Source organism: Panulirus ornatus, chromosome 44, assembly GCF_036320965.1.
Source record: "Panulirus ornatus isolate Po-2019 chromosome 44, ASM3632096v1, whole genome shotgun sequence".
NCBI classification, from domain to species: Eukaryota; Metazoa; Arthropoda; class Malacostraca; order Decapoda; family Palinuridae; genus Panulirus; species Panulirus ornatus.
Window position 1 is genome coordinate 9,521,221 of NC_092267.1, and position 25,607 is coordinate 9,546,827.

At 38.8% G+C, this 25,607-nt stretch overlaps 1 protein-coding gene across 5 annotated transcripts in view; it reads left to right on the forward strand.

Moving 5' to 3' along the window:
• Atf6 (bZIP_ATF6 domain-containing protein ATf6) overlaps positions 1-21,609 on the forward strand; it is a 105,616-nt gene extending 84,007 nt beyond the window's left edge. For 3 of the 5 annotated variants that reach the window (XM_071687760.1, XM_071687758.1, XM_071687755.1), the window contains exons 2-14: positions 1,639-1,697; positions 2,511-2,625; positions 3,458-3,561; positions 3,839-3,955; positions 5,344-5,551; positions 7,199-7,342; positions 8,680-8,810; positions 11,324-11,422; positions 12,511-12,651; positions 13,591-13,739; positions 14,615-14,827; positions 15,881-16,144; positions 19,117-21,609. In XM_071687760.1, coding sequence (XP_071543861.1) covers positions 2,511-2,625; positions 3,458-3,561; positions 3,839-3,955; positions 5,344-5,551; positions 7,199-7,342; positions 8,680-8,810; positions 11,324-11,422; positions 12,511-12,651; positions 13,591-13,739; positions 14,615-14,827; positions 15,881-16,144; positions 19,117-19,543 — 2,112 coding nt within the window. In that variant the 5' untranslated portion in view covers positions 1,639-1,697 and the 3' untranslated portion in view covers positions 19,544-21,609. The remainder of the gene's footprint in view (positions 1-1,638; positions 1,698-2,510; positions 2,626-3,457; positions 3,562-3,838; positions 3,956-5,343; positions 5,552-7,198; positions 7,343-8,679; positions 8,811-11,323; positions 11,423-12,510; positions 12,652-13,590; positions 13,740-14,614; positions 14,828-15,880; positions 16,145-19,116) is intronic. The other 2 variants (XM_071687759.1, XM_071687757.1) reach the window with 1 other exon arrangement.
• Positions 21,610-25,607: the final 3,998 nt, after the last annotated feature.

A 25,607-nucleotide genomic window follows, 5' to 3' on the forward strand; every position in this document is an offset into this window, starting at 1 on the left:
GGAGTTAGTGACCCCTGTGTTGTGGGGGTATATGGGTGGGTTGGGGGGGATATTAGATCAGGCTGGAGGGGGGAAGGATTGGCTGGGGGGGGTCTGTGTATTGGTGGGGTGGGGGCCTGTGTGATGGGGGTGGTGGGGTTTTGTGTATTGGTGGGGTGGGGGCGGTCTGTGTATTGGTAAGGTGGGGGGGTTTGTGTATTGGTGGGATGGAGGGGTCTGTGTATTGGTGGGAGGGTCTGTGTATTGTTGGGGTGGTGGTGGGGTCGTCTGTGTATTGGTGGGTTGGTGGTGGGGGTCTGTGTATTGGTGGGGGTGGTGGGGTCGTCTGTGTATTGGTGGGGTGGTGGTGGGGGTCTGTGTATTGGTGGGGTGGTGATGGGGTCGTCTGTGTATTGGTGGGGTGGTGATGGGGTCGTCTGTGTGTTGGTGGGGTGGTGGTGGGGGTCTGTGTATTGATGGGGTGGTGATGGGGTCGTCTGTGTATTGGTGGGGTGGTGATGGGGTCGTCTGTGTGTTGGTGGGGTGGTGGTGGGGGTCTGTGTATTGGTGGGGTGGTGGTGGGGTCGTCTGTGTATTGGTGGGGTGGTGATGGGGGTCTGTGTATTGGTGGGGTGGTGATGGGGTCGTCTGTGTATTGGTGGGGTGGTGATGGGGGTCTGTGTATTGGTGGGGTGGTAATGGGGGTCTGTGTATTGGTGGGGTGGTGATGGGGTCGTCTGTGTATTGGTGGGGTGGTGATGGGGGTCTGTGTATTGGTGGGGTGGTAGTGGTGGTGGGTGGGGGGAAGGAATGTATCAGGACCGGTTGAAGATGATGTTCACCTTCATATAACCTTGAGAACTCATTCTCAAACCTTGATTTTCGTTTTTACTCTTACTTACAGTGATGGTTGTGACACCATTTTTTTTTTTTGCCCGTGTTTAAATATGATGCAAACAGGAAGAAAAAAATGCTACAGGTGACGATAGTTTAAAGCTGTTAGAAAATGGATTTCAGTAATTGTGCAGAGATGAGTGGTTTTTCATATAGGTTTATGGGAACAGTTTTATAAAATGTAGAGTAACTGTTTTAGTTGTGTAATTACGATTTGTGTTACTGAAGAGAGTATTACACTCATGTCTCCACATTCCTTAACTTTGTTTATATATATATATATATATATATATATATATATATATATATATATATATATATATATATATATATATATATATATTCACCCCAGCCTAAGCCAGATACCGAGGGGAGGATGAACACCTTGGTTGCTTGTGGGCTAACCTATGCGTACAGGATTCGAACCATGTCAGAGTTATGGATAGACTTTGTTAGAGCTTCACACCGTTTCACTTTGAGTAGAAGCATGAAGCTCATAGATTTTGTAGCGGCCCATGTCTGTTGTGGAGATGGAAGAGAAGAAGAAGAGGGTAATGTGAAAAGATATAATTAGGGGCATAGTGAAGTACTTTACTTCAAGCAGGGACAAGAGTTTTGCACTGGTACTGTATGTTTTATCCCAGTACTCTTTTTGATAGCATAGATGTGTCTTTGATTTTATTATTTTTCAAGTGTTGTAAATGTTATCACATATGTATATATTTCAGCCATGAATTTTAAGAGTGGTCTTCTTTGTGGTTTCAGATGTGTCAGAATCGAGCAGTGATGATGATCTCATCTTCAAGCTGTCACATGACTTGGAGGTATGGTGGGGTGTTAAGTGTGGCAGCCTGTTGGATGTATGCTTGATTAGTTGTATTTACCTTTGTGATCAGATAGTACATGCTGTTGCAGTCTCAGATCACACTGTTTCTAATTCCAAGGCAAACTACATGCATACTAAATAACTTACAAATACATTTAGGTATGTAAAAAAACATTTGTTGGTATTCCCAGAGGGTCTGTGTGTGCTTTCATGTTGGTCAGTCATATAGATTACAGGCTTTTTACCCATGGCATGAATCATTTAGCTGAAGGTTAAGATAAAGCAGTTTGAACCCACTTCAGATTTCATTGCAAACAAATATTACAGTAAGTGTAAGGTATAGAGGACTTCCATAAGTAACACAGTGGTTAACTGAACAGAATTTACTTAGTGAATGTTATTCTCCAGCTGTTTCATAGATGATTGCTTATGCATTTACATTATGTAGGACCTTGGTACTCAACATGTTGATAAGAATGTAAACTGATATTTACTCTTATGAAGTTGATGACATTCTTTGTGTGTTCCTTCATGATGAGAATTAAGGAGAATTTTTGACAGGTATTGAGGAACAGTACTGCTACCATATGGTAGCACGATGTCTGATCTTGACATCTGGTCAAGATCAGACATTGCTCAATATCTCATAGATCACTGTTTGGATATATTTTTCCCATATGATTACAGGCCATTTTACATGTGATCCAGTTTGAGCAGGTTGAATAGAAATGGGTCACCTATAGTTACTGATAATTCATGCTAACATTATAGTAGGTTGCCTATAGTTATTGATGATATTTTCTCTCTTTAGATGCCTATGACCCTGGATGATATGGAACCAGTGTCCTCTTGGTCACCGGAGCCCAGGGATATATTCCAGTCTCTCTCCAGTAATGACAGCTTATCTAGTGCCCATAGATATGAAGGTAAGTATTAGTTCATTTGGAAAATGATGTGATTATTTTTGAATGCTTTCTTTAGTGTGTTTTCCAGCAGAGACAGAATTCAATGTACAGGTATATCTTTGTTGATACTGTCTCTTCCTATATGCAGGGTGGGAATAGAATTACAGTGATAGATTTTAAGAACTTTGGAAACATGTTTCAAGATAATGTTAAAAGTTGATGGCAAAGTATGATTATGGGGAAACTGACTGTATAAACCCCCCAAAAAACTGTGCATGGAGAATACTGAACACCGTTTGCATTATAGGCATTTTACTGTATGATCCAGTGCTATGTGAGGTACTACAAAAACCCTTTTTCTCTTTAATGCTCTTTGATGTAAAATAAGGTAGATTATTGCACAGTGTTGTTTAGTGAGATACGCATATATGCTGAAGGTAACAGGAGTTTAAGGAATTATATGGACGGCCCTGAGAATGGGATATGGATTAAGGAGAAGCTATGATATACAAGCACTGAAGGTGTTCAGGGGATGTGGACAGGAACCAGAGATAGTCAAGTGTTTCTTCCTGTTCCTATAGATATTGGCCAACATTATATACATAGGATGGCTTTGTGGAAGAGGATATAAGAAAATAAGTGTAAAGAATATAGATGCATGTATTTTTCTGATTACAAATTTGAATGATCACATATGGTATTTTATTTATACTATTTATACTTATATAGTGCTGTGCTTTCTTTTCTTTATGTACAGGAAATTTTTGGTTTTCTGTATTTCTTGTTGATGTTGATTAATTTTTAGGTTTGTCAGATGTTAAGTAGATTTTCTAACAACAATGAAATGTTTAAGGTGAACTCACTGCAGACGAGCTGACCCGAGCTCTCTACCCAAATTTAGAAGCTGGGTCTGGTGGTGACACTCGTTCTGTTAATCCTACTAAAGTTGAAGATGATGTAAGTTATCTATTGGGCTTTTGAAGCCCTACTTCTAGTGTGTACACAGTAGTGTACCAAAAGTAACTTTTCTCCTTTTCATATGTTAACATTGTCAAATTAGTGATATAAGGATCATTTATGGGGTATTGATATGTGTGTTGTGAGGAAAACCTGTGTCAGATTGTAAGAATACTGAGAAAAACTTATAGTATGAATTTGATTTACATGAAATTTTTTTTCGTACTTTTGCATTCTATATAGATGATTATCTATTCCTAATTGTGTGCTGTTACAGGTGAAAGAGGAACCAAATTCTCCACAGCACTTTTTGCAAATGCCACCATCACCAGATGACAAACATGATATATGGGAGTTGTTGCTTTGTGGCTCCGATGTCAAACCCAATGTGAAAGTGAGTGGACACCCAGAAGTACATCTTTTGTATCTTCATTTCATTTTGATTCTCCTCTCTGTATCTAGTGATTGTACTGTGTGCTTTTAAGTTTATGTTGGTCTGTATTGTATTTGTCTTTCTCAAAATGCCATCTTTCAAAATTTAGGTATTGCTGTAGATAGGTCTTCATAACATGCACCTTTCTTATATCCATGAAGCTTTCTTTTCGCCCTCATGTTCTCCCTTTCTAATTTCAAGTAATGGCTTATATTTTAAGCACAACTGTATGTTATTAAGTTTCTTCACAGCAGTAACTAAAAGATATTTTTCCTTATCTGATAGGTGGTGTTACCAACCTTTGCCTACATTAGGTTGCACCACAAGTAAAAAGTTACCAATAGTTAGGCTGTATCATCATCACCAGGTAGTCTTTTCAAGAAACTTTTTGCTGTAAATGAGTTCATTTTATCTCTGCTTTTGGAGTGCAGAAAAAGAAAAGTCAAGGGAAAGTATTTACATAATTTACTGAAATATCAATTAGACCTACACTGTGTAAGGCCTCTTTCATTTTGGCTGACACTTTTACTTACTTTTTGATTTTAGTGCACCCTCTGCATCTTCTATTTAGACTCATTTTTCTTACCCTTTTTAATGTCTGATAAAGAGTTGCCCTCATGTAGAGTGAAGAAATGCTTTCAAAATCTTTTGTCTCTCTTTGCTCTCCCCTCCTTGTTTTGCAGTATTTGATCATTGTTCTCAAATCTTTTATAACCTGGCAGGCTACAGTGTAGCATATATGTCCTTCATAATACATCTCTAAACTCTTTATCTATCAGGCATTCTTTACTGAACATTTTTAGTTTCTGCTCTCAGTTTGCATCCAGTGGTACCCTTGTTCTTACTTGTAGATTCACAAAACCCTCTAAAGTACATATGTACACTTTGGTTATAAAACTCTTTTGCAAGCATCATTCTGAAAAACCTTGATCAGCTTTATGTAGAGAGTTTCCATGCTTATTTTACTCTGTGGGTCCTGTCCCACTTCTGATCACCCCACTTGTGTCCTCTTTGGCCACATTGTCAAAATTAAGCCTCATGTTATCTCTTTTTCTAATTGGTGTGTCACATTTGTTATGTTGTATTTCCCTGCTGTTAAGTATAAAGGTGGGGTCTAGCAGAGATGGTTCTTGTATGATCCATGCCGTGCTGATACAAGCAGTTCTGTACATTTTCTGGGAACATGTGTCTCCATGACTATCTGTTTATATGTGAGTCTATGTTTTACCAGTCTTTTAATACTTTTATATGCTTGTATGATCTGGCAGAATTGCTTGAAACATTAGTTGAAGAATACAGACCACCCAAGTCTTATAAAATACTTTTTCATTGAATTTTTCACTCCATAGGCATTGGATACTCCACCAGTTACTCCACCCCAGAGTGAGAGTTCTCCCCCACATAGCCCACAGCCTCCCTCGCCAGTTGGTCTCACATCCACAAACTTGGTGCTCTCCCCTACACAGCAGCAACAACTACAGAAACAAGTTGTGAATAGTACCACTGCAAATCAAATAACTCAACCTATCAAGGTTGTAACCATCACAACAAAAAATGGTTAGTATTAGACCTGATAAGAAAGTGATATTTGAATGTATTCATTTTAATAAAAATGAATGTCAGTATTAGTAAAGTAGATGGCCATTTGCAGGCTGTTTGGTGTTAAAGTATTTAGAACATATTTATCCCTGGGAATAGGGGAGAAAGAATACTTCCCACGTATTCCTCATGTGTCATAGAAGGTGACTAAAGGGGATGGGAGTGGGGGGGCTAGAAACCCTCCCCTCCTTGTATTTTAACTTTCTAAACTGGGAAACTCGCTACCTTGCTAACGCAGGAGACAGCGACAAAGTATAATAGATAAAAAATAAAAAAGATATAGAACATATTTACAAGATATGAAATGGCTTTATAAGTTCCCATTACATGGGTAGATTGTATGAGGAATTGCCAAACAGTTAGGGGTTTAGATTTTTGTGTGCTGGGAAGTTTGTGATAACATATTTAGAGCCATAAGTGGCACTGTGTAAGTGTGTCTGGAAAAATTTCATGAAAAGTTTGTAATTGGCTTGAAAAGATTCTGAAAATGAGGAAGCTTTGTCCAAAAATGACAAAACGAGTAATTTATGTCTGACTTTATTGTTTTGCCTTTTCCTGTTTTTGGAGTAGGGTGTTCTTGAAAGTTGTTTATCATTGTTCAAAACATGAATGATAACAGTATACTTGTATATTTTCAGAGAGTATGATATGCACAGAAATTACTAGAGGGTATTAAATTGTTTCATGGAAGAAAAAGTAGTATGAATGGAGACATACATCTCATATGATGAATCAGTGTAATGTTTAAAGTGAAAAAGTTAGCACTTTCATAAGTGTGGAAGCCCATGCTTTACATAAACTCTAAGCACGTGTTAAGGATGTGTGTGAATGTTGTTTCAGAGGACATTTACTTAATCCACTCCATGAAATTGGGAATGGGATGATGATAATAGAAAAGTATAACATTTGTAAACTTAGAAGGTTGATGGAAGTTCTAGAAATTTAGGCTGTATTAGAGAGGTTATAGAATAAAGTATCAGGAGGAATGAATGTCAGAGTGCTTTACTTGACAGTGTTATTCAGCTTACATTCAAAGAAATGCACATTTAATTATCAGTTTCAAGTTTGTTATGTTTGTGACGATGAGTGTGAAATTCCATCTTATAGTTATAGAATGGAGTTAAGCTGGCAATACATAAAGAGACATGTACTTAATTACAGAATATGATGTAAGGTGAAAATGCTTCATTTGTCCTTGAATATTTAATTTGTTTTGGTGTGTAAGAATACAGTTTTCAGAGTCAGTGAGGATGGTGTTTGGCTTTCTTGGCTGATTATTGAACTGACCTTAAATTTAAGGCTTCTTGGAACTAGAGCTACCCTGTGAGTTGTCATGCTGGATATGGGATATTCCCAGCCACACTTCTTGACTTTAGTTTGATTGTGTCTTATCAAAAGAGAGTTCTACTGGCTCCTTGTACAGAGCAATTGGCTTTGTCTACTTTGGCTGAATTCAGATTTGGGGAAACGAATAGTAGCACTTCACCTATCACCTATTTAATTTGATAATGTATGGACCTATCTTTGCCTTCATTAGGATATTCAGTGATGCCATTAACTTAAGGAAATACAAACTTATTAAAAGTGGTTATTGAATCTATCTAGGTGGTCCTGGAGCCACTAAGGGAGGTCGCATTACCAAAACAATGAAGATCCAGCCTAAAGTTGTCACCACCACTTCAACACAGCCTCAGGTTATCAGCATTGTCAACTCCTCCAGTGGTGCAAAACTTACATTACCAAAGACAGGTAAGATCATTGGTTGAAAACTTTTGGGACATTAGATATCTATCAATATGTATGTATTGTCCTTTGGGACGGGAGAAAGAATGCTGTTGATGTCTTGTGCATGTCAAAAAAGGCAAGTAAGAGGGGTGGAAGTAGGTGGTGGGTGTCTTCCCTTCATGTATTATCAGTTCCTTAAAGGAATTGAAGAGAAGCTAATCAGTTTTTAATTTAATCTCAGTTTTTTGTTACGCGATCTCACGTAGGTAGAAAAATGCAAGAAAATATGAAGAAGAAAGTTGATAACCTACCTGACAATTCTGTCCCAGGAACCCTTCTCCTGGGTTTCTGCTGCACTAGGAAGCTAGCCAAAATCACTGGTTAGGACCCCAGGTTACCAAGTGTAATGTTGTTTGTTTGTCTTAATAGGGTGAGTACAGCACAATTGAGGAATAGATGATTGTGTTTTTTGTGTGGAAGTTGCATCTCGGGCATGAGGGCTCTTTTGAATGTTGAATTAATGTCTGTAATGTTGGAGAACTGGTTTGTGTTTACAGCACAGATTCCTGTAGGGTTAGTTCTTTTATGAGATTGTACTCTTTTCATCTTTTGATGATGATACAGCCTCGCCATAAGCGACTTTTCATGGTTAGCATAACCCCATGTTGGCGGAATCGTGTAATGTCAATCAGTATGATAGATTGAGGCAGTGGGCTGTCATTGAGCTATAAATCATTACAAATGTAGTGGTCAATGTAAAGTATTGAATAGTGTCTGGGACGTGGCTGTAGATGTTGGTTTCAGTATATTGTACATGACAGTTACGTGGAGTGTGGATGTGGGCAAATGAGGCCATTGTTCATTTGTTCCTGCCATTCCTTTGCTAAGGTGGGACAAGCAGTTGTGTATAATTTTTTATGTATATATTTATGTAGATGTATGGGTGTGTGTGTATTTCTGTAGATATATTTGTTTATGTAATGTTAAGAGGCAGGGATATGAGAGTGTAAGATTCTAAGTTTATTGCTGAAATAGTAGATACACATTGGAGTCAAAACAAGATATTGAAGGGAGCAGGTTAGTTTTCTAATGTGGTGGTGTGCCGGTTTTAAGGAAAGTGATGGTACAGATTGAGTATCTGTCATAATAGCTGCATTATATGTATCAGTATCTGTCACAGTAGCTTTATGATATGATATTATGTAATTTTCTGTACTCATACTTATTAAGCCAAGCAGAATTTTAAGCACTTAAGGCAGTACATTTTTAACCTTCAAAAACTGCATAGTAAATATCAAAATACATCTTGAAGAATTCTGATGGTTGGTGTAGCTTTGGTGATGTATTAATTGTTTTTGCAGCAGTAACGAGAACCATCCCTGCCGGGGGTGCAAGAATAGTACAAGTTAAAGCACCTCCTGTGCCACCCCAAGTCACTGCCAGCACCACCACCACCATCACTAACCCATTCTCATCTCTTCTAACTACACAGGTATGAACTAAATAAGGAACAATCTTACATTGGTAGGGATATGGCAGAATGGGGATTTTATATCGATATTATATTGATTCTTCTATGGTTTGGATGATTATTAGTTTGTGGTATTTACTTGTTTTATGGCAGGACACTACTTGATTATTATCTTTAACTTAGTAATTACTTATTTTTACTGTATGGTAAGCAAGTTTTATTAAGCTCATGGGGTCTCATCTGTATGTGGTGGATTAGTTGCTTAGAGCCTCTTATTTCTTATATGGGAGGGTATTGATTGAGAGGGTGAAGGCATGTACAGAGCATCAGATTGGGGAAGAGCAGTGCGGTTTCAGAAGTGGTAGAGGATGTGTGGATCAGGTGTTTGCTTTGAAGAATGTATGTGAGAAATACTTAGAAAAGCAAATGGATTTGTATGTAGCATTTATGGATCTGGAGAAGGCATATGATAGAGTTGATAGAGATGCTCTGTGGAAGGTATTAAGAATATATGGTGTGGGAGGCAAGTTGTTAGAAGCAGTGAAAAGTTTTTATCGAGGATGTAAGGCATGTGTACGTGTAGGAAGAGAGGAAAGTGATTGGTTCTCAGTGAATGTAGGTTTGCGGCAGGGGTGTGTGATGTCTCCATGGTTGTTTAATTTGTTTATGGATGGGGTTGTAAGGGAGGTAAATGCAAGAGTCCTGGAAAGAGGGGCAAGTATGAAGTCTGTTGGGGATGAGAGAGCTTGGGAAGTGAGTCAGTTGTTGTTCGCTGATGATACAGCGCTGGTGGCTGATTCATGTGAGAAACTGCAGAAGCTGGTGACTGAGTTTGGTAAAGTGTGTGGAAGAAGAAAGTTGAGAGTAAATGTGAATAAGAGCAAGGTTATTAGGTACAGTAGGGGTGAGGGTCAAGTCAATTGGGAGGTGAGTTTGAATGGAGAAAAACTGGAGGAAGTGAAGTGTTTTAGATATCTGGGAGTGGATCTGTCAGCGGATGGAACCATGGAAGCGGAAGTGGATCATAGGGTGGGGGAGGGGGCGAAAATTTTGGGAGCCTTGAAAAATGTGTGGAAGTCGAGAACATTATCTCGGAAAGCAAAAATGGGTATGTTTGAGGGAATAGTGGTTCCAACAATGTTGTATGGTTGCGAGGCGTGGGCTATGGATAGAGATGTGCGCAGGAGGATGGATGTGCTGGAAATGAGATGTTTGAGGACAATGTGTGGTGTGAGGTGGTTTGATCGAGTAAGTAACGTAAGGGTAAGAGAGATGTGTGGAAATAAAAAGAGCGTGGTTGAGAGAGCAGAAGAGGGTGTTTTGAAATGGTTTGGGCACATGGAGAGAATGAGTGAGGAGAGATTGACCAAGAGGATATATGTGTCGGAGGTGGAGGGAACGAGGAGAAGAGGGAGACCAAATTGGAGGTGGAAAGATGGAGTGAAAAAGATTTTGTGTGATCGGGGCCTGAACATGCAGGAGGGTGAAAGGAGGGCAAGAAATAGAGTGAATTGGAGTCATGTGGTATACAGGGGTTGACGTGCTGTCAGTGGATTGAAGCAAGGCATGTGAAGCGTCTGGGGTAAACCATGGAAAGCTGTGTAGGTATGTATATTTGCGTGTGTGGACGTGTGTATGTACATGTGTATGGGGGGGGGGGGGTTGGGCCATTTCTTTCGTCTGTTTCCTTGCGCTACCTCGCAAACGCGGGAGACAGCGACAAAGTATAAAAAAAAAAAAAAAAAAAAAACATCGGCTCATGTCCACTGTGCAGAATGATCATGGGATTCCACTGTAATTTAGATGCTAAAATTGTTTTGAATGATTTGTGCATGTAGAAAGAATGCAAGACAGGAAGTTTATGAGGAATGTGTATGTTAGTGAGATTAAAGGGGTTGGTGCGAGAGGACCACCTGTGACAGGAAAATTGAGTGGAAGAATACTAGAGGGAGCGAAATGATGGAAGAATGCTTGGAATGGTGTATGTGAGAGAGGCACATATGGATAGGGGTAAGTAGAGACTTTTGCTGTGGCCATCCCCTTGATGGGAGTTCCCAGAGGGAATGGGAATCAGAGATATAGATAGGTAGACAGTAAGTTCCTTTGTCAAGTAAGAGTGTAGGGACAAATATTTAGTCATTAACTTAGTTATTCCACAGAAAAATTCAGTCAGTTTCCTTGTTTGTAGACTATTAATAAACCTTTGATTGAAGTTTTTAGATTTTAAAATTTTCTTTTTCTTGAAGTGCTCTTATACAGTTTGAATTTTTCAATGTGGAGACCTTATCTGGTGGGAACATTACTCTCATTATGCTGTTTAGTTCATATGTTTAATCCACATAAATACATGGGTTTTCATGTGTATTTATTCAGGTGAAGGCATGCAAATTTCATAGCTAGGTTTTGGATGATATGTATTTGGGTTGTTTCATTTGGATGCATTTTTATATATTTTAATGCATTTGTGTTTGCCAATTCATGTTGTAATATCAAAAGGCATCTTCCCTCACCTTGATTAAGCATTTCTAAAACAGATTGGAAGTCAACCAACAGTCACTTCAGTAACTCCATCATCTTTAGCACCCCTGGCCCCAGCCCTTGCCCCTGGTATGAAGCATGATAATATACCTGATGTAAGTACTGTAACACAACCCTTGCTACTATTTTGAGTAGTGGAAGATTTTGAAGTAATTATTAGGCTCAAGGAATTTGATAGTGCTAAAGAGAAATTTCTCCTTATATTTCTTTCTAAATGTCACTTGTTTCTCCTTGTTCAATTTCAAAACACCACAAGTCAACCCTGTAATAATATAAACATGTTAGACATAGTTGCATCATCCACTCTATCATAGAAACCACTTGCAATCAAAATCAGAAAGGCTGCTTCCTAAAAGTTGAGGGTATTGTATTGGTTGTGCAGTTATTTCTCTTGTAAGCAGTATTTCATATCTACATAGGTTCAATTCCCCACCCTTCTGATAGAGTTGAATGAAAAGCCTTCCATCTCATTAATTTGCCAGGCATCACCTCAATCCAACCATCCTTCTCTGTCTCCTGTGATATGACCTGATTCTCTTTCTTAGCCGTATTCTTGTCACCTGAGATGGCCTCAACAAGGGCATGCCATTGCCATGTTGGTCATTGTTGACAACACACATGCCTGACTGCTTTCCTCCCTTGCTCTTGTCTTTTGGTGTACATGCACAAGACACTGTCTTTTTCCTGTTACTGTTTTTACTTGATGGAAGCATATTTTCTTGGATATGAGTCTGCTCGGGCATTGCTGTGTCGACCAGGGTGGGAGTGCAATTTATGCCCAAGACTTGGTTTCATACAACACTGTTGGGACTGTCTGTGTGGATTGAGAGAATTACATGTGTTTTGATCAGTTGTATCTCTCTAACCAATGATCTTTCTCAGTATTCTTAATTTTTCAGGATATGAAATTTATCAGGTTGTGAAGTTGCATAATAGAGTACAAAAGCATATTGAAGTGCGTCCGGTGCACCATATAGACTGACCTCTGGTATTTCTTATCATGAATTTGTAATTTTTTGGAAGGGCTTTTGTGTTCAACTCACCCTTTCATGTTGGTAAAATAGGCCTCTGATTTTACAAACGCCATCATCCTTATTAGAGTGTATAGTAAGAAATAATACATAAATAATAAAGAATAAAGAAAATTAAGAAAGACTCATTTCTGGAATAATATCCCTTGCAGCTGAAGGCCCTTAAAAGACAACAGAGGATGATTAAAAACAGAGAGTCTGCAAGCTTGTCAAGGAAAAAGAAGAAGGAATACCTAACTGCACTTGAAGGAAACATTACAGAACTTCAAAAGGAAAATCAAAAGTTAAAAGAGGTATGTAATACTAACCCATTGATCTATTTAATTTTTAGTCACAGTATAGCAAGTCACACATAGGACATTTGGCATTCCTGTTCATAGCTAGTCTTTGGGACTAGGGTTGGGTTACCAGATCTTTGGTATTAACTACACTTTGTTGGCATTTTTGCGTAGAATTCTTTCCATATACATGGGAATGGAGTTTACAATGATGGAATTTAGGTTTCTTGTTTTCTTGCAGCAGGAAACTGTGATCAGGAAAGCTTTGGAAACTGCTGTAGACAGGGTTTTATTAAGAAATATTCCTTATTACCATATGTACTCTCACTCTTAGTTCATATTCTGACAAGTGTAGCACTCCATGAAATGGCAAACAGCACAGTTGTACAGATGTTGCAGTTTCCTTTTTCCCAGTAATTCCTGTTTTGTTCTTCTTTCCCACCTTTAGCTGCTTGGAGTCCTTGTCAGTTGTTGGTAGTTTCATTCTGTGCATGATAGGTGTCATTAATATTGCATTAGGGATACTTTTATATCTCTGTGGACTTTTTTCATATTAATGTTAAGTGGATCAAGTACATAGATAATATACAACTTCAGGTAACATTCGTATATACCCCAACTCAGCATATCATCTTAAAGGGAATGGTCCTTCTTACTGTGTAGCACATCATTATAATTCACTCTGCATGCAAGTGGACTCATTTCATGAGCTTTGCACCTCCATTTATGCTTGAGCTGCTCAGTATGCTCAGTTCATAAGTTTTCTTAACCCAGAGTGTTAGATTTCCAGCACAGTAATATACAATTTACCAAAGTATTTCATTTGTGCTGCCCTACATTCAGTTTAAGGAACAGGGCATTAGTGGTAAACAAAGAATTCAGAGAGACTTTCCATGCTCATTACAGAGGAAAAGTCACAAGAATCTTACACTGATGAGGGTATATTTGTTTCAGGAAAATTTGCGGCTACAGCAGAGAGTTGCATTACTTGAAACCGAATGTGCAAATTTACGACAGTCAGTCAGTCGTGGCCCAAGTAGAAAAACCACAACGGCACTATTTGCACTTATCTTCCTTTTCTCCCTCAACCTTGGGCCTTTGTCGTGAGTAGATTTTCATTTCACTTGAAATTAATCAAGAAAAGGTGTTATGAACGTTAGCCTTATGGAATATAGGATATATTTCAGTGTATTATGAGATGGAATATTTATAATGTATATTCAATACACCACCTCTCTCTGTTCAACATCTGTGTACTTCATGTCTTCATCATATCCCTGTCCTTAAGCAATTTCAAACACTTATCCATGCTTACACGCTTCTTGATTGTAAACTCTTTGTATGTGTGTCCCCCTCATTCATGATCTTGCTCTTCCTCTCATCCCGTTTCCTTCCTCACAGAGTTTGTCATTCTTTCTTTAGCAGTTTTATCTGTGCCCAAAATATTGATAGCTGCATTTGACACATTCCTCGCCACTCCTCTAGCTCCATCCCTTATTCTAACATCCACATTTCTTAATATATCCACCGTTCTTATTCCATGTAACAATCTTGAAGTAATTAACTTTCAGAGCTTCTGTGTTATTCTCTTTTTTTTTCAAATCACTGAATCATGCACATATATCAAGGTAGTCATAACTATTTCTTTTGATCTCCTTCCTACATAATGCCAACCTCACTGTGCTGCCCATAATCGCCATCCCCTTGCACCTTCAGTCACTGTTTACCCAAGCTTGAGCCATCATTTCTCTTGTCTCCAGACATTCTCCTCACCAATGTCATTGCTTTACAAGACAGCCTAGAATTCATCTTTCTTTCATTTTCAGTTTTTTGTGTGTGCGTGTGTGTGAATTTACTGAAGGATTTCGTATAAAAATAATGCATTTTAACAAGTTGACCGTGTACTTTTATACCATATGTCTGTATTTGATACTGTGGCATTACAAATATCTTGAAACATGGTTATTTTACTTTATAGGAGTGTTCTTCTCAGCAGTGAATCAAAGTTAAATTCACTGAAAACAATGATGCAAGGGAGTGAGACACCAAGTTCTAGCTTAGGGTATCATCAACGTTCACTTCTGTGGTCTAGTGATGACCTGACATCTGCGGAAGATGGAAACACAGCTCGGCTAGCTACCAATGCTTCACATACTTGTCCCATGTACATCAATGCCACTGAAAGTTTAAGGTAAAACTTGGTGTTCTTTGTAATTTAAAATCTCATAAAGGCATACGATGACTTGTATTGAAATTTACATTGATGCAATGAGAAAAAAATTCTGTCAATAGTTTTTGTTAGTTTATGGTGATATTATGTGTCTGGAGCTACTTATGATAGGCAGATTTATTTGGCTGAGGAGATATGTTGGATGCTTGAATTGTGAATGCTAATGATTGTCTTTTGTCCATTTATATCTCCAACATCCGCTTCCTTTGGAATCTCTTAAGGGAATGACAATGGCAGAAGAATCTCCATAACTGGTGAACTCCACTGCCACTTCTTAGCCTTTAGTGCCCCACTGTTAACAGTTAGGCCACTGGCAGAGGGCAATTCTAGCACAGTGTTTTCAGAAGATTCCTTCTTAATGTTTCTACCATCTACCACCACTTACTGTGTCTACTTGGTTGATACTTTCAATTTTCATATCTATTTGCCCTGTACTGCCTTCATGAGGCAATGCCAGAAACAGATGACTGAGCAAATGGGTTTAATTGGTAGATATTTTTAGGAAGGGTAAGATAGTTTTGTACGTTGATTGCAAAACAAAGATGTGGAGTTTTGGGACATTTGGCTTGAGTTTAGTGAGTTGTATGAGACTACAATTGTTTAAGGATGTGGATGACAGTGCAGGTGGAAGATGGAAGACTTTTGTTAAATATTTAGTAGTGCAAGAAATGGTTTATTGCAGTCTGTCAGATTCATTAAGCACAAAGTTGAAATGACGTTTAAGATGATTGTGATAGAGATGTTCATTGCATTGGTGATCACATCATAGAGAAGTAGGAAAAAATGCATAAGCATGGGGGAAAAAAGACAAAGTTATGGAAAGTGTTGTACCTTGTAGAATTTTAAAACTATAAAAAGCAAACAAATTAGCAAGAGTGGATGAAGCTGAACAAAGAGAACCACTAATAGGAAAAACCTTCAGTATTGTAACCCTCATATTGATCGTGAGCTAACTGCTGTACTTTATACAAGTCTTGTGTTTCAGTTCTTTTTTATAGTTTCTTTAATTTTCAGGTTGGAAACTGAGCTCCGAGGCTGGTTTGAGCACAAGTTTAGACCATCAAAGATGGACAAGAAGAAAGATGAAAAACCACGGACATCTCATCCAAAAACCAAGGAGGGAAGAAATGGACTTGCTAGTCGTGGCCATATGATTCCAGAGACAACAGAACATGTTGTCAGTGAGGTATGGAATGCTTTAGTGCCACCGTCACCACCACCAGCACGACTCTTTCGTTATGTTCACCCTGATGTGCTGCAAGTGGAACCTCCTACAAGGTAACCAGATTATCGTAGTGCTTTCTAAGGATAGTAATATCTTACCTTATCATTTACTCCTGGATCCCCTTCTGTTGGACTTGTGCAGTGTTCAGGAAGGTGGCCATATCCACTAGGCAGGACCGAAGGTCAAAAAGTGAGGTGAAATGTATGAATGTCTGAGGAGAGCAGAGGACAGTTGAGGAGTAAGCTTTCAGCATCTTCATTGTGGAAGTTAAATCTTAGGAATGGGGAGTCTGGTATGTAGGATTGGTGTTTGTAATCCTGGAGACATTGGTGGTGATGAGAACTCAGTGAGAAATGGTATCTCATATGTTTCTGCTGATTGGAGTTTCAGATGGGTGTGTCTGTTGAAGTGGATTTTAAGACTAGGAAGGCAGATGTATAGTGCTTTTCAGGTCATTATAGCATATATATGTATTTTCAGTTGTTTTTGTTGGATGAGGAGGGATGTCTTGAGTATAGGTTATTGAAGTGTGGAGCTGGGGTAAACTCAACATTCCTGCCTGAGTGGTGTTTGTTGGTTGTAGGTTAATTTGGATGAGAAGGGTCCAGTGTTGTCAGAAAGAACTGAAGAACTGAGTGTGTTGAGGTGTGATTGTATGTGCCAAAAACTTGAATAAATTGGGAAGGAAATTCTGAAACAAGTAAGATAGTATGTTGCTCAGTAATATTGAAGGCTTTGAAATTTCTTACACATAACATTAAAAAGAAGTTTAGTGAATGAACATAGAAGGTTTTGGGTGAAACACTTTCAATTTCATAGGTTTTACAGGAACATACTAATTAAATAACATTTAAAATAGAAAAAGAAAACACACCATTTAGAGAATGAGTAAGATATTAATTAAAGATCTATTTATTTATTTTATTATTTTGCTTTGTCGCTGTCTCCCGCGTTTGCAAGGTAGCACAAGGAAACAGACGAAAGAAATGGCCCAACCCACCCCCATACACAATGTACACACATACACGTCCACACACGCAAATATACATACCTTTACATCTATACAGACACATACATATATACCCATGCACACAGTTCACACTGTCTGCCTTTATTCATTCCCATTGCCACCTCGCCACACATGGAACACCATCCCCCTCCCCCCTCATGTGTGGGAGGTAGCACTAGGAAAAGACAACAAAGGCCCCATTCGTTCACACTCAGTCTCTAGCTGTCATGCAATAATGCCCGAAATCACAGCTCCCTTTCCACATCCAGGCCCCACACAACTTTCCATGGTTTACCCCAGACGCTTCACATGCCCTGAGTCAATCCACTGACAGCACGTCAACCCCGGTATACCACATCGATCCAATTTACTCTATTCCTTGCCCTCCTTTCACCCTCCTGCATGTTCAGGCCCCGATCACACAAAATCTTTTTCACTCCATCTTTCCACCTCCAATTTGGTCTCCCACTTCTCCTCGTTCCCTCCACCTCCGACACATATATCCTCTTGGTCAATCTTTCCTCACTCATTCTCTCCATGCGCCCAAACCATTTCAAAACACCCTCTTCTGTTCTCTCAACCACGCTCTTTTTATTTCCACACATCTCTCTTACCCTTACGTTACTTACTCGATCAAACCACCTCACACCACACATTGTCCTCAAACATCTCATTTCCAGCACATCCACCCTCCTGCACACAACTCTATCCATAGCCCACGCCTCGCAACCATACAACATTGTTGGAACCACTATTCCTTCAAACATACCCATTTTTGCTTTCCGAGATAATGTTCTCGACTTCCACACATTCTTCAAGGCTCCCAGAATTTTCGCCCCCTCCCCCACCCTATGATTCACTTCCGCTTCCATGGTTCCATCTGCTGCCAGATCCACTCCCAGATATCTAAAACACTTTACTTCCTCCAGTTTTTCTCCATTCAAACTTACCTCCCAATTGACTTGACCCTCAACCCTACTGTACCTAATAACCTTGTTCTTATTCACATTTACTCTTAACTTTCTTCTTTCACACACTTTACCAAACTCAGTCACCAGCTTCTGCAGTTTCTCACATGAATCAGCCACCAGCGCTGTATCATCAGCAAACAACAACTGACTCACTTCCCAAGCTCCCTCATCCACAACAGACTTCATACTTGCCCCTCTTTCCAAAACTCTTGCATTCACCTCCCTGACAACCCCATCCATAAACAAATTAAACAACCATGGAGACATCACACACCCCTGCCGCAAACCTACATTCACTGAGAACCAATCACTTTCCTCTCTTCCTACACGTACACATGCCTTAAAGATCAATAATGAATAATATGTATCTTCTTTCATTCATGTTCATTATTTCCTGTGTGAATGAGGTAGCTTCCAGAACAGAAGATAGCCTTAGAGGGGAAAAAAATCTTCACTTGCCTATTTCCTGTTCTTACTTTTGGACACATTTTATGGCATGCAGGAGATAATGGACAGTATTCTTTCTTCTCCGTTCCTGGGGATGGATGCTATGTTTATAGGTGGGAATTTGTTATTAATATTTAAGAGGTGAAGATTTTTTCTAGTTAGGCAGATGCAGGGTATTGAGTAGATATTCTAAAGGAAGTCTTTGGGGGATTTCTCAGTGATTGCAGAATAGTTTAAAAAGGGTTAAGTTTCATGGAATGTGTTGTATACATAGATAATTCAAAATGAGTCAAATAGTGATAGATTGATTTATTGAGTAAACTAGTATTTCATATTTCAAAGCTTAGCTATATCAGTAGATTTTGAGCAAACACACCGACTTATTACTCATTGGTAAAGTTCAGAAATAGTAGGGCTTCAATGTCACATGTGTAATCTGTGCTACAGAACAGTTGGTCTTAGCTGGTTGATTGCTGGGTTTTAAAGAACTGCAACCTTTAGGGGAACATTAGGCTACTAGTTCTTTTTGTGTTGATCTTTGTAACATGCTAGGTGAATGATAGGTTAACAAAGATTAAAATGTGTTTCATCTTAACAGTGGTGAAGAAGAAACAGCAGTAATGACAACAGTGCCCAGGCTGTCCTCTTTCTTGGAAGCAATCCAGCGTCGTGATGACACATATTATGTTGTGTCATTTTCTCCGGATCATCTTTTGGTTCCTGCCACTGCTCGTAATGACTCTGCTCGACCTCGTATGTCCCTCCTCATGCCCACTCCACGCCCTATGAATGAGTCTCTAGCTCCTCCCAATGATCACATTGCAATGATGCAAATAGATTGTGAGGTCATCCATACCCGCCTTGTCCATGTGTCTGAGGAAGTTGTGCCTGTTTATCTACGTGCTGGTAGCAACAATGCATCGCATCCCTCTTCAGATGATACTGCCAGCCACCGTCAGGAGAGGCGGAATGGACGTGCCAGATCTCGGCCTTTCCTTCCCAAGCCTACTTACCCAACCAAATAAAGTGCTTCATATTGTTTATAGTTGAGCTATATAATTGTATATATAACAGTAAATCAAATAGTAAGTATAGGAGAGTAACATCATAACAAATTTCACCTTGATTTAAAATAGGTTCTCTTATACTTTTTATTGTACAGACCGAAAGTTGTTGGGAAGGACTGTGCATGACAATATTACAAATTTAGACAATAATTTAGCCCTTGGAAGTATCACACAAAATCAGTGTTTGACTGAATTATACGTAAACTCTTTGGTAAATTTATTAAGTAAAATTAGTTGACAGTATCATGGGTTGCATAAGTAAAAATAGTTTTGCAAACCTCTTTGCGAGTGCCATTAGATTACAAGGAAACGTTTTATTTGGTTATTTGTGATTTCAGTTTAGGTGTTTTTGGTAATACACCTAACCTAAAGGGGTTACATTCCATGATCTCAGAATTCATTCTCTTCATTCCTAACTGTTCTCGTATGATGTTATTTTGGTAATCAAATGGAAATATTTCCCCAATCTGGGTTAAATGTTTAGGTTCAGCTAAATGGATTATCCAGTTTAATTGTGCCTACATTAAGGTGCTTTTAGGATAGCTGATAAATTAAGCAATGTAACATGCACCTGTGTTCTGTTTTATGTGCTGGTGTAGGGTTCAAAGTAGGGTTGTCATTGATATGGAGTACAAGATGAGTTTCTTTTATAATAGAGATGTTGAAAACACTTCATTAGTTGCATTGCAGTGAATTTTAGGTTGCTTTTGAGTAGGATGACTGTAATTTTTTTTAGCACTGAAACAAATCCTTGTACTAATTAATTAGTATTTCTGTAAAATTAGATTTTGTCAGTTATTGCTTATACAGATACAGATGCCTAGAATGTTTTCAGACATTACATAGTGCATTAGTATTCAGGTGTTTGTTTTAGTGTTCAATTGTATTCAAAGGATAGAAAGTCTATTTTCTATATGTAAATATTTATTTATTTGTTAGGTCGTTTTCTAGAGAACTTGATATGGCTGTGATTTTTTGTTGTTTTCTTTTTCAAACAGATGTGAAGTAATTTGATTCTGTAAGTGACCTCAACTGCTGTTATATTTTTCTTTTGGAGAAGTGTGCAGTAATGTTAATCTCTTTGTACATAATGGTTATGTACATAAAAATGACATGTAAAAATCTGTTTAAAATGGTCAATACAGGAGTTACCTGGTACTACTATTTAAGGGCAGTTAGCATATATGTTGTGACTAGTCGAATATATTCTCTTTTCTTGCAGTTTCACATTCACATATTCGCTTTCTTACACACTCCGATTTAATTTTCTTTCATGCACATGCACACAGGCACACACATCCATAAACATTTCTTTCCCTCTCATATTCTTCCTTTGTCTTTTACTCTCATTCCCTCTCTTTGTCAAATTTTCTTTTCATACACACCAATGTTATCTTATTCAGTAATCACTCACATTCATTCTTCTTTCAGAAAAGGAACACTTACTAATTTTGAATACAGTTACCCGAAGACTTCTTTCTGAAAGGGTTCAGTTACCCAGAGCCTTTTTTCTGGACACAAACATTACAAAGGTGTATTTAGTCCCCACACATATACAGAACTATTCAAGATGACTTGGCATACAGCATTTCTTCATATAGAGGAAATTTATTTTGGTTAAATTTCTCGTTTGAGAAATATTGTAGCTTGAATTGAATGATTGGTTGGAAGACACTATTTCTTCAAGATGTGATTGTTATCTACAGTATTGAAGGCCAGGTTGACTTTCTCATTGGGCCACTAGAGGTATATTAAGTACCTCCTTTGTGCTGTGAAATGCATTTTTATGTGAAAAGGATTCATGTAGTACATAAGTGTATGTAATTCAAGTGGATGTTCATGGCTATTTGACTGTTAATGGTGTCAGGAATGGTTAGTCTTACTGTAGAGTATGGAGAATTATATATGTACAACAGGAATAAGAGACTGTATATATACAGTGTTATATGATGAGAAGCAATTGCTTTTGCACTTTTATAATTTTAATCCTACAGAAATAAAAAATGCTGCAGATTTCATCAAAAGTCTTAGATACCATCTTTCTATTTTTAGGATTATGGCCTGTGAGAATCTTTTCTTTTGCTTATTTCTTCATAATCATGCTTTAATGTATTTCAAAATGTTTTGTCAAATTCATAGCACTCTTTGCTTTCAATTAGTCACATATTTCATTTTGTTCTTTTCCCCACTTTAAAAGCAAGTTGACACACTGAAGTTCCCAAATATTTGTTAGCAGTTTTCACCACAGTCCTCAAGTGTCGACCCATCGCAGTGCACCAAATATAAAGAATGCTACAAGGCTTACTAAAACGTGAGTGTGAAGCAATTGTTACTTGCTAACTGTAATATGTGAAAAGTACAAATGCATTCTAAAGAAGATTGCAAGGAATCTGGGGTATTTTTTTATACTTGTTTGATGTTTCCAGCATTTTGCTGTCTTGTGTTAGGACCAGGAACTGATGAAATATAAAGTTTGCCCCTGTGTGTAATGCACCAAAAACCAATGTTCCCTTCCAAGCCCCACAGACCACTTCATATGCCCTGGTTCAGCAGACTACAGCATGTCACCCCCTGAACCACATTGCTTCGATTTTCTCTATCTCAGGCATACCTTTTATCCTCCTCAATGTTTGGGCCCTAATAGCTGTAAGAGCCTTTTCCACTCCATCCTTCTAACCCCTTCTCAGTCTCCCCTTCCCCTTTGAAAATTTCTCCAGCTATCCACAGCAGCCATCCAGCTGCATGCATATTCATCAAACATGTACTCTACAGAATATGTGCATGTGTTTGTTTTGGGTGACATTCCAAGCCTGAATACAAGTGTTGCAGGTTTCTGCCACTCCAGTATCTTTAGAACTGTTTAATTTGACAGGATGAAATGCATTTTTTTCCTCCTTAGGGACCAAGTAATTTTTTCCTTTTTTTGTGTAAATGGGTGGATGTGGATAAATCTTACTCTCCTTGAACATCTGAATAAAAGCCAGAACTAATTACATCTTCAATCTCAAATAAAAATACTTATGTTTTAATCTTGAAAGTGAAAAGCACACGTTCTCCTTTGATTAACCAACCTTAAGTGTGTGAAAGAAGAAAGTTGAGAATAAATGTGAATAAGAGCAAGGGGCCTGAACATGCAGGAGGGTGAAAGGAGGGCAAGGAATAGAGTGAATTGGAGCAATGTGGTATACCGGGGTTGACGTGCTATCAGTGGATTGAATCAAGGCATGTGAAGTGTCTGGGGTAAAAGGTAAACCATGGAAAGCTGTGTAGGTATGTATATTTGCGTGTGTGGACGTGTGTATATACATGTGTATGGGGGGGGTTGGGCCATTTCTTTCGTCTGTTTCCTTGCGCTACCTCGCAAACGCGGGAGACAGCGACAAAGTATAATAAAATAATAAAAATAATAAAGAGCAAGGTTCAATAGGGTTGAGGGACAAGTTAATTGGGAGGTAAGTTTGAATGGAGAAAAAGTGGAGGCAGTGAAGTATTTTAGATATTTGGGAGTGGACTTAGCAGCAGATGGAACCATGGAAGCAGAAGTGAGCCACAGGGTGGGGGAGGGAGAGAAAGGTTCTGGGAGCGTTGAAGAATGTGTGGAAGGCGAGACGTTATCTTGGAGAGCAAAAATGAGTATATTTGAGGGAATAGTGGTTCAACAATGTTATATTGTTGCAAGGCATGGGCTATAGATAGGGTTGTGTGGAGGGTGGATGTGTTGGAAATAAGATGTTTGAGGACAGTATGTGGTGTGAGGTGGTTTGATCGAGTAAGTAATGAAAGGGTAAGAGAGATGAGTGGTAATAAAAAGAGTGTGGTTGAGAGAGCAGAAGAGGGTGTGTTGAAATGGTTTGGACACATGGAGAGAATGAGTGAGGAAAGATTGACAGAGGGTATATGTATCAAAGGTGAAGGGAAGGAGAAGTGGGAGATCAAATTGGAGGTGGAAGGATGGAGTGAAAAAGATTTTGAGCAGTTGGGGCCCGAACATACAGGAGGTAGAAGGGCATGCAAGGAATAGAGTGAATTGGAATGATGTGGTATACCAGGGTCGATGTGCTGTCAGTGGATTGAACCAGGGCATGTGAATTGTCTGGGGTAAACTAGGGAAAGGTCTGTGGGGCCTGGATGTGGAAAGAGAGCTGTGGTTTCAGTGCATTACACATGACAGCTAGAGACTGAGTGTGAACGAATGTGGCTTTTTTTTTTTTTCCTGGCGCTTCCTTGCTGGAGGAGGAGGGGGATGCTATTTTGTGTGTGGTGGGGTGGCAACAGGAATGGATGAAGGCAGTTGTATATATGTATATTTCTGTATATGTATGTATACATTGAAATGTATATGGGCATGTGTGGGCATTTATGTATATTCATGCATATGTGGGTGGGTTGGGCCATTCCTCGTCTGTTTCCTTGCACTAACTCGCTATCACGGGAGACGGCAGTTAAGTATGAAAAAAATTTAGCAATGCATTCCATCAATGTATATATATATCTTCATACTGTTTGGCATATCTTAGACTGAGCAGATGTTCTGTATAGTGTTCATTTACAATAATGCCAATAAAAAATTTTAAAAGCGTAAATGTGTGGTGGGGTGGCGACAGGAATGGATGAGGGCAGCAAGTATGAATACGTATATGTCTGTGTATGTATATGTATGTATACGTTGAAATGTGTAGGTATGTATATGTGCGTATGTGGGCGTGTATGTATATACATGTGTATGTGGGTGGGTTGGGCTGTTCTTTCATCTGTTTCCTTGTGCTACCTCACTAATGCGGGAGACAGCAACAAAGTATAATGAATATTTAGAATATAATAAGTAGTTGAATTCATCACATTAAAACTAGTCCTTTTTTAAGGATACAACAACTAACTAACAAGTACGACATTATATTCAGATTACATATTGTCAATTTAAATTAATCATCTCTATCACCCTTAAGAGTAGAACCATGGATGAAGAGAAAGAAAGGCACTTTCTACCTGCGAAGGTTCTGTGTAAAAAAACACTACAAAGTTGCCTTGTGATTGCCCACATTATATCAGGAACTATCCTTCCAACAGTATTGTCCCACTGAAATTTTACTTTTCTCCATTCATTTTTACGTCTCTTCATGCCTTTCCTTAAGATACTTTGCTGCTTGCACTTTGGTAATGAGGCCTTTCCTTTGTATTTTCCTGGCACTATCTTGCTGATGTTGGAAATTGTGAACAAGTATGAAAGATAAGGTAAACTTGCATTGACTTTCTAAAGTAAAATTTTTTCTCCTTTTCAGCAAATACTTTGAGCAGTGCTGTTAGGTGATGTCCATTACAGAATGACTGGGCAGTGAGGGCAAAATTGTGTAAGATATTGACATGAGCATTAATTTCAAATGACCAACAGCTGAAAGCTTTGGTAAATATACTACTTTTTCTTTACAAATTAATACGTATGGTGTTGATTATGATATCTGGAGTGAGGTTTTTTTTTATGAAGATAGTAAGGCATATGTGACAATGAGTAGAGAGGATGGTAAGTGGTCCAGGTGAAGGTGGGTCTGGGGAGGGGAGTGTAATGTCATCATGGCTGTTTACTCTGCTTATGGATGGGATTGTATGGGAGGTGAATGCAAGGGTCCTGGAATGAGGAGCTGTTATGCAGTTGGCTGGGTGTGGGGCAGCCTAGAAGGTGAGTCAGTTGTTTGTTGATGGTACAGTGTTAGGGGTAGATTTGAGTAAGAAACTGCTGAAGCTAGTTTCTGAGTTTGGGAGAGTAAATGTGAATAAAAGCAAGGTTGTTAGGTTTAGTAGTAAAAAGAGAGGTTAGTTGGAATGTGTGTTTGAGTGGAGAGAATTTGGAGGAAGTGGAGTGTTTTAGATACCTAGGAGTGGATGTGGCAGTGATTGGAAGCATGAGGGTTGACATGAGACATAGGATGGGTGAGGGAGCAAAGGTTTTGGCTGCAGTGAGGAATGTGTGGAAAGAGGTCATTGTCTGTAAGGGCAAAGATGGACATGTTTGATGGTACAGTAATCC